At 54.0% G+C, this 9,125-nt stretch overlaps 1 protein-coding gene across 3 annotated transcripts; it reads left to right on the forward strand.

Moving 5' to 3' along the window:
* Positions 1–4,211: 4,211 nt before the first annotated feature.
* KLF10 (KLF transcription factor 10) lies at positions 4,212–8,909 on the forward strand. 3 transcript variants are annotated; one of them, XM_015856156.3, is made up of 4 exons: positions 4,212–4,327; positions 5,257–5,496; positions 5,607–6,420; positions 7,422–8,909. In XM_015856156.3, exons 1-4 carry the CDS (start codon positions 4,250–4,252, stop codon positions 7,679–7,681), a joined length of 1,392 nt encoding a protein of 463 aa, XP_015711642.2. In that variant the 5' UTR covers positions 4,212–4,249; the 3' UTR covers positions 7,682–8,909. The 3 variants fall into 3 exon arrangements, with proteins under 3 accessions (XP_015711642.2, XP_015711643.2, XP_015711644.2); XM_015856157.2 differs by lacking the exon at positions 4,212–4,327 and adding an exon at positions 4,680–4,901; XM_015856158.3 differs by lacking the exon at positions 4,212–4,327 and adding an exon at positions 5,013–5,147.
* Positions 8,910–9,125: the final 216 nt, after the last annotated feature.

The raw sequence follows: 9,125 nt of genomic DNA on the forward strand, positions 1-9,125 counted from the left end.
GCTTCCTGCTGGGGCCACAGAGCAGAGTGCAGCCTTTCACCTATAAAGCAGTGTTTACAGATCTCACTCCTCACCTTCTTTTGGTTGCAAACCGATACCTTTCTGTGCGTGCACTGCAGCTGGCACAGCCAGATGGTGTTTTCCTGACGTATATGGGAGCTCAGCTCTGTCATGCTACAGCTGAGAGAGGCTGCAGATGAGAATAACTTTCCGGGACCACGAAGATGATCAGGGGCTGGAGCACCTCCCCTATGAGGACAGGCTGAGGGAGTTGGGCTTGTTCAGCCTGGAGAAGAGAAGGTTGCGGGGTGACCTCATTGCAGCCTTTCAATACCTGAAGGGAACCTACATCCAGGAGGGGAGTAAACTCTTTGAAAGGGCTGACAATAGCAGGACAAGGGGAAATGGCTTTAAGTTAAAAGAGGGAAGATTTAGGTTGGATGTTAGGGGGAAGTTCTTCACTAGGAGAGTGGTTAGGCCCTGGAACAGGCTGCCCAGGGAGGTTGTGGATGCCCCGTCCTTGGAGGTGTTCAAGACCAGGTTGGACGGGGCTCTGGGCAACCTGATCTAGTAAAGGGGTTGGAACTACATGATCCTTGAGGTCCCTTCCAACCCGGGTCATTCTGTGATTCTGTGTGATTCTGTGTGTGACGTCTGATCTGTATAAATAACCACCACAACAAAAAGGCATCTTTAAACTTACACTTAGTGCTGCCGACCTCCCTGCTACCCCTCAGTCCAAATTGATGCAGATCATGGAGTTTTGTTCTTAAACAGAACAGCATAAATGATAAATGGGCAGGCTGAGGGAAACGGATGCTATTAGAAAATGCACTCAAACATTTGTATTTTATGGCAGCAAGGAAGGTGTGCTTAGAAATAATTCCAGCAGGGGAAAGTCCTTGCCTCGATGTACCAAAACAAACAGAGTTAGAGCTGAGATTTCCAGATTGTCCAAGGAATTCAGGTGTCCAAGTGAAACAAACCAGGTGAGCATCCAAAGCCTCTATACATCCCTGGAATCCCTCCTGCCTGCGTGCATGGCTCTATGTGTATATGAGCACATGGATTTATGGGCAGAGCAATTACTGTGCCAGGGATTCTGAATCATACCTCAAAATGAACTCCAGCTTGATGGAGGGTATTGAGTGACCGCTCGGACAGTGCGTCCTATGACCTGATCAATACTGGTTATTTAACAAGAGTAAATTTGACCCAGAGCCTTCAGCTCTCTAGTACACATGGCAAGTAGGATTATTTAGGGGCATCCAGCCAGAGGTACCACACAGCACTGCCGTAACCAAACAAACCCACCTACACTGTGATTTTGGGCTATTTATAGTCATTCCGACAGCATAGAATTGCACTTGTCCTTTTGTCTGTGTTTGTGTTGCAGCCCCAGTCCCAGGCAGCACTCACTGATGTGAGCAGGGCCCATAAAGAGGACACTCGCTGCTTGTGCATCTCCATACAAGGCTGAATGTATAAGCAGAACAAAACAAGGCAATGTGCTCACAAAAGGCTTTGCAGATAAGGGGCTGGGGGCTGCTCCTGAGCTCATCTGCTGCTTTCTGTTCCACCTACACTCACACCGTGTGGGAACTGTCTGCTTTGGGGAGGGCTCTCTGGAGGTTCCTGGTAAGCACGTGGTCCTGACCACTCACAGTGGAATGAGGCTGTTTTCTGACTGGTGATTATAATCGTTCCAGCTGCAAAACACACGCACGTATAAACATTACAACATCGATGTTGCTTTTACAAACGTCTGGTGTCATCAAATAAACAACAACAGCCTTCAAGCACCCAATCTTAAATGAATCCCACCCCCAAAGTGGCTGGGTACAGTTACATTCACTTTGCTGTCTGAACCAGAGAACAAGCTGGGGCTCAGGGCCATGTGGTACAGACTGGCCTGCTTCCCAGCTGCTCAAATAAGGGTCCTCTGGAGCAGATGATTTGCACCCATGAAATGAGCAGCACCACGAGGCCTGTGCCGGAGCTCTACCCACTCCCAGGTCTCCTTGGCCTCCCTGCCCAGCACACTCACCAGCACAGGCCTCCCCACACAGCCCTCAGCTGCTGTTTTGCAACAGATACGTGTACGGACACCTGCAGCCTTCCAGGCATTGACCTCATCTGCGGTCCCTTCTTCCCCTTGGGGAGAGGAGACTTTGGACTTAGAGCAGTTGACTGAAGGGATTGTCCCGCTCTGCGCTGTGCAGCCTCACCTGGAGCACTGGGTGCAGCTGGGTGTCACAGCGCAGGAAGGAGATAAAGCTTAGAGCGCATCCAAAGGAGGGTACAGAGATGGGGAGGGGTCTGGAGGGCGAGATGGATGAGGAGTGCTGAGGCCACAGGAGCAGATGCCACCAGTAATGCGTGTTCACCAAGTAGGGACAAGGCACTGCTCTCAGTTTCCCTGTTGTCAGGGTATCACTGCACCTCGCTATGGCTCTCACAGCCCCCTCCTTGCTGCTGCAGCTCCTGCAGAGCGACTCGTGGTGGGACTGGGGTGCAGTGTGATCCCAAGGATGCTGAGGGACAGAGGAACTTAAACCTTGACACAGTGAGCTGTGAGACCAGGGTGTACATCTCCAACATGCTGAGCTTCAGGGATGAGGTGTGTGCCCTGCAGTCTGGGCTGCAGGACCGAAGCCAGCCGCAGGGAGGCTCAGTTCTTGCTGTGCTGCTAGAGACTATCTGAGCTATCAGCGTGGCACAGCCGTGACTCTTATGACATCTCTTTAAATGAGACACAAGGCCTTGAGCTCCCTAACGCATGCCCTTAGTTCTGGAACATCTCAAGGAAAATAATCAATTACTAACAACGAGATGATTGCTTACCTCTTTATTTGGAGGTGAAGAAATGCTGTTACCTTTGGTAGGAGGAGTTAAGTCCCTGCTGACTTCCATGCCACATCAGTATGTCAATGGGACGCCCTGCTCACACCATCTGCTCGCCTCGAATTCATCCTGGAGATGCAGCAGCTATTGGGGCACTGTGTAACGAGTAACATCAGTTTGGGCAGGGAAAAGCCAACAAATGTGTGATGCTTCCATCGGGAGAAGCACTTATCACAGCATGAACAGGTGGCTCTGTCAGCTGCACGAGCTTGCTCCACAGTGCTTCATCTTAGTTCAGAGTCTAAGGATCTGATTTCTTTCTTCTTTAACAGTAATTTCAATTGTCTGTTGGGTTATATTCAGAATGGTTAATTCAATCATGACACCCATAGAAGTACCCATGGGAGGTTTAAAATAGCCATCCATGCAATTTCATCAGCACAATGTGGCTTATTGTAGAATTGTAGAAGCCCAGTCTCCAGAATAAAGGAGCTGCTTATGGCTCCTCGCAAATTCTATACGACAAAGCCAAGGTAAGCGGCAGGTAATGGTGTTGTGTAGGGTGGGGAACAGCGCTACAGAGTCACAGAATGACCCGGGTTGGAAGGGACCTCAAGGATCATGTAGTTCCACCCCCCCTGCCTGGCAGGGCCACCAAACATACACCTTTACTAGATCAGGTTGCCCAGGGCCCCGTCCAACCTGGCCTTGAACACCTCCAAGGACGGGGCATCCACAACCTCCCTGGGCAGCCTGTTCCAGGGCCTAACCACTCTCCTAGTGAAGAACTTCCCCCTAACATCCAACCTAAATCTTCCCTCTTTTAACTTAAAACCATTTCCCCTAGTGCTGCTATTATCAGCCCTTTTGAAGAGTTTACTCCCCTCCTGGGAGTAAGTTCCCTTCAGGTATTGAAAGGCTGCAATGAGGTCACCTCGCAACCTTCTCTTCTCCAGGCTGAACAAACCCAACTCCCTCAGCCTGTCCTCACAGGGTCGGTGCTCCAGCGCTACCACAGAGCGCAGGAGCCAAAGAGCAGTTCGGTCTCTCCATTTTCAGGACTGTTCCTCTCAGTGGCTCCAGGACACAGCACCATGACGACGTTTCCACAGTGCCGTGGTCACACACCGCCTGTCCCCTGTGGCACAACCCCCCCCTTCCTCCCCATCCCCCGGGGCGCCGTGACCTCACTCGGAGGCTGCGGCCGCCCCCGCCCGTTGGCGGCTGACTCAGCTCCGGGCCACGCCGCGCATAGAGCCGGGCCACGCCGCGGGGCAGCCGCCGATCACGCGCGGGGCGCCCCGCTGCCATTGGCCGCCGCCTCACACACCTTTACCGCCCATTGGCCGCCGGGACGGCGACGCTCCGCCCGAACGCGAGGGGAGACGGAGCCGCCGCCACCTGAATGGGAGCGGCGGGCGGGGAGAGGAAAGCGGAGCGGGGACGGCGGGCAGCGAGGGGAACCGGGACCGAGCGGGTAACGGTACGGCAATGGCACCGAGTGCGGGGGGTGCGGGAACGGAGATGCGGCCAGGGCGCCTCGGGGCGATCCGGGAGAGAGGCACAGAGCCACGGGGAACCGGCGGAGATACGGGGTGGGACGGGAGGGGGAGCGGCGGGTGTGAGCCGGGTGTGAGCCGGGTACGAGGTGGCTGTGAGCGGGGAGCGGCGGGTCCGAGGCGCGGGGCGCTGCCGGCACTGCGGGGGGGAGCAGGGGGTCGGGCGGCCCCGCGCCGGGCAGCGGGTCGGGCTGAGCGAGCGGCCCCTCCACTGCCGTGTCTGTGTCCGCGGCCACGGCCACGCTCCGCTCCCTCCCCGCCCCGTTCCCTTCCCGCTCCGTTCCCGCTCCGCGCTGGGCGGGGCGGCGCTGGCCGAACTGTGCTAAAGGTCGCGTTGCGCTGCTGGCAGCAGCCGCCGATCACGCTTTGTTCGCGTGCCCCCGCCCCGGCCGCGCCTCGCCCTGCGCAGCCAATGGGGGCGGGGTGGGGGCGGGACGGGGTGCGCCGAGGTGACGGTGGCGGGCGCCCAACGGCCGCCGGGCATGGATGGGGATGGGGGTAGGGATGGGGATGGGATGGGATGGGATGGGATGGGATGGGCTGGGGGTGGGCTGGGGGAAGGAGGGTGCGGCGGGAGGGGGGTGTGGGCTCCGTCCCGTGTTGCGCTGTGTTACTCCGAGCTTTCAAACGCAACAGGATGGGATAAATGAAACCAAGTGGGAGCTGTGAAGTGTCACTGCGCTGCGCCATCCTCACGGCAGGGCACATCTCCACACTGATGACTTAAAGCATCCTGTACAGAGGGCAGTGTAGCCGTACCCTGTGTCACCACGCAGGTTTCCTCGCATGAGGCTCTCGGTGCTGTTTGCTTTAACCACAGAGTTAAAGGCTTATTGAACTCTGCCCCAAACAGGAAGAAGAAATGGAGCTGCTGGCTGAGAAGCAGGGAGATGCTCGGCACTTCTGGAACAACACCCCTGAGAAAGGCGATTACGAGGCCGTCGAGGCCCTGATCTCTATGAGCTGCAACTGGAAGTCTGACCTGAAGAAGCATCCAGACGTGAGGCCCATCACCCCGGCCTCTGACATGTCGGAGGAGAGCGATGAGACCCTGCTTCCTGGAGCGGCAGACTTCAGCACCATCCCCACATTTGTAAGTGCTTCCCATGTACATGCTCATTTCTTGGTGTCTGTGAGGCAGTAGTTGGTAACGCGTGGCAGCAGGTTGTTAATTGTCTCCCCTGATCTCACCTCTTCCTGCAGTGCCTGACCCCCCCGTACAGCCCATCCGACCTGGAGCTGTCCCACACCACCCCCACACCTCGCGGAGAGGCTGAGCTGCGTGCACCCAGAGCCCTGAAGGCCCAGGCCACCAGCGTTATTCGCCACACGGCCGATGCTCAGCTCTGCAATCACAAAACCTGCCCGGTGAGAACGGCCAGCGTGCTGAAATACCAGGATGGTGCTTCGTGGGACACCGATAGCAAACGGGACAGCAAAGCAGAGTGCTCGGCTATGGCACTGAGCAGAGCAAGCTATGAAAGCAGACGATTGCCTGCTGCAGAAACTGCAGAGCCAGCTGCCAGCCCGGAGTGCTCAGCCAAGCCTGCGGTCAGCAGGCATCCGTCTGTCTCTGGGTCAGCGCAGCAGCTGGCACCGCTGGCAGCCCCATGCCCTGCCCCTGGAAACGGAGCCCCCCCCGTGCCGGTGATCTGCCAGATGGTCCCACTGCCCACCAGCAACTCTGTAGTGACTGCCGTGGTGCCCGGCGCTGCAGCCAGCCGGCCGCCTGCTCTCTGCCAGCCCATGGTGCTCATGGGCACGCAGGTCCCCAAGGGAGCCGTCATGTTTGTTGTGCCCCAGCCAGTTGTGCCAAGCGCGAAGGCGCCGATCCTCAGCCCCAACGGCACAAGGCTGTCCCCTATTGCCCCCGCTCCTGGCTTCGTACCTTCTGCAGCCAAAGTCACTCCTCCAGTTGATTCTTCGAGAATAAGAAGTCACGTTTGCAACTACCCGGGCTGTGGGAAAACTTACTTCAAGAGCTCCCATTTGAAGGCTCACGTCCGAACACACACAGGTTGGTCGCTCTTTCTGGCTGTTAAAGTTAATGTGAGGGTGCAGCTGTATGCACCACTTGTTAAGAATCTCGTAGATGCTGGGTTTGTTCACGGAGCATATTGTGGGGCAGCAATGAAAGGCTTCTTTCCCATTGTGTGCATTTTAATGCCACCTAATCTGCGAGAGGAAACACCCCGGGGGGGAAGTTGATTCAGCAGTTTGTGCTGGCCTTGCTCCATGTCAGCAGCAGACAGCAGTGGATCTTACAAGCACTGCGAGCAGGGCCTTGCCCAAATGTAGAAAGGGCTTTTCTGTAGTTACAGATTCCTTATTAGGCTTCTACACAAGAATGCCTCTGTGAGAAGTAGGTTAAGGTTAACTTAGAAGGGATTCTTCTATGAGCAAAAGCAAGTGTCCAGTCAAAGCTATCCCCGCTTTGGTTATCTCTGAGCAACTTCTCCGTGTCTCAGCTCTTATTCTCAGTAGCAAAAAAGAGACTCACAGTGCACTGCCAGGGCTGTTACATGGAAATGGGGCCAACGTTGTTACGGGTTGAATTAAGGGGAAGCATATTGGTCACGCTGAGGCACCATAATCTGTGGCACCCGTGGAGCTCAGAGCTGAAATCAGCCCTGTGTGGAGGCATTGAGGGCATCAGGTGTTCAAGGAACGACTGGATGTTGTGTTGAGGGACATGGTTTAGTGGGAGCTATTGGTAATAGGTGAACAGTTGGGCTGGATGATCTTTTAGGTCTTTTCCAACCTTGGTGATTCTATGATTCTATCTCAGTTTGTTTTCCAGAGGACTTTACACACCTGCGGTACTACTTAGTATTGATGATAGTGAGTCTGCGGTGTTTGAATGTGACAAAAGATGTATGAGCATTTCATATGTATAAAAGTAATGAAGGTTTATATGGCACTTGGTTGTAACAGAAACGCTTTTCTCTGTAAGTCATCTGCTGACGGCCAAGCCAATAGCGCTGGTTGCTCAGTGGGTCTTCATGGCTTTCCTTCTAGGAGAGAAGCCCTTCAGCTGCAGCTGGAAGGGCTGTGAGAGGAGGTTTGCCCGCTCGGACGAGCTGTCCCGGCACCGCAGGACGCACACGGGGGAGAAGAAGTTTGCGTGTCCGATGTGCGAGCGGCGCTTCATGAGGAGCGACCACCTGACCAAGCACGCGCGGCGGCACCTCTCGGCCAAGAAGCTGCCCAGCTGGCAGATGGAAGTGAGCAAATTGAATGACATCGCCGCACCGCCTCCAGCGGCGGCCACGCAGTGAAGGGACTCAGTCAGAGGATGGCGAGTAACTGTTGTCACTGGGGTATGCCAGTATATACACAAAATAAAGAAAAAAAGAATCAAAAAAAAGCTTTTGCTGCAGGTCTGAGGGCCTCCAGTGGCAGCTGCTGATGGCTGCGCTGCAGGGAGGCGCGGGAGGTCTGTGTGCAGGGACACAGTGTGGGGCTGAGAGTCGGGCTGGCTGGAATGGCGGGTGTCGTTTGCACTGGTGAGGAGAGAGGGAAGGTTCTAGAGCAGAGCAGCATGTCATGCAGGTTTTGAATTCAGCAGATTATTCGTATATGCTATATATATATATATATTTATATCAGTCAGGCATCAGCATTGCTGAAGGTTTGCGGCTGATGCTTGAAACCAGCACAGATTTTAAGTGTTGGTTGCGAATTTCCAGTACAACGCAGATTAGACAGACAGCAATGTGCAGGCACAGGCTAGAAAGCACAGGGTGTACCTGCAGGAGGAAATCCAGATGGGTTTTCCTACTTGTGCTGCCTTTTATTGGCAGGTGGGCTCATTAGATTCCCAGTCCCAGTGGTACAGCTGGTTTGGTCCTGTGCTCTGCGAGCTGTGGGGCCTGGCCTGCAATTGGTGCCAGGGGCGCCTTGTGGGCAGTGCGAGGTGGGAGGTGGGGAAATGTCTGTGAATCCTCATTGGCTTTGTGATATTTTCCTGTCTTCTTTTGAAAGCTTTGTGATAATTACAACTGGTTACACTGAGGCATCGTAAGGTGCTTCTGCTTTTGTGTTGCTTACAGTTTCCTTCGTGCCCTCTCAAAATTCCATAGCACTGCATTCTTTCTTAAGCAGATCCAGTGTGCTGGTAAAGAAACAGTGACACTGTGAGCTGCTTGGGTTGACTGAGACACACAAACAAGAGCCTTGGGCTTCTTGGCCGTGTTATCCTTTGCAAGATGGTTTATACTAAAAATGAGGTAAGGGTGTGTTACGTATTGTATTACCTTAGAAAGTTGTGATTTGCAGAGTTCCACGAGGCAGTAAAGACACGCCTTAGAACTGAAGCTGTATATTTTGTGACGAATAACGCGTCAGTTTCACTCTATTTTATCCTATTACGCCGAGGACACCTATCAGAAAGCAAACCATTTGAAAATAGTGGATTAGATACGCTCTTTGTGACTACTTTAAAGATTTGCACATTTCTTATGTTGTACTTTATACTTTGTTTACAATAAAAGCAATTTTCTTTAACACAGACTTCTTTTCTTCATATCAGACCTTGGTCGTATCCGCCCCTTTGGGGGAGGTTTCCCTCACAGGGAAGTACAGCGCCCATCAGCGCTTGCTCTGCCTGCTGAGCCCCATCTGCCTCACCCTCTGATTTATGAGCTCGGTGAGGCAAACAGGAGTGGAATTTGAAGTCTGCACTTAATGCTTGGAATACTTTTCCCCTCCCTACACTTCATC

This window comes from Coturnix japonica, chromosome 2 (genome assembly GCF_054131305.1).
Source record: "Coturnix japonica strain WE chromosome 2, WE-NBRP24, whole genome shotgun sequence".
NCBI classification, from domain to species: domain Eukaryota; kingdom Metazoa; phylum Chordata; class Aves; order Galliformes; family Phasianidae; genus Coturnix; species Coturnix japonica.

Excerpts from the sequence above, each read along its gene's own strand:
- KLF10 (XM_015856156.3), top strand. The coding sequence starts at position 4,250 with ATGGGAGCGGCGGGCGGGGAGAGGAAAGCGGAGCGGGGACGGCGGGCA. Across the intron at positions 5,497-5,606 it reads TCAGCACCATCCCCACATTT|TGCCTGACCCCCCCGTACAG; the intron begins GTAAGTGCTTCC and ends CTCTTCCTGCAG. Across the intron at positions 6,421-7,421 it reads TCACGTCCGAACACACACAG|GAGAGAAGCCCTTCAGCTGC; the intron begins GTTGGTCGCTCT and ends CTTTCCTTCTAG.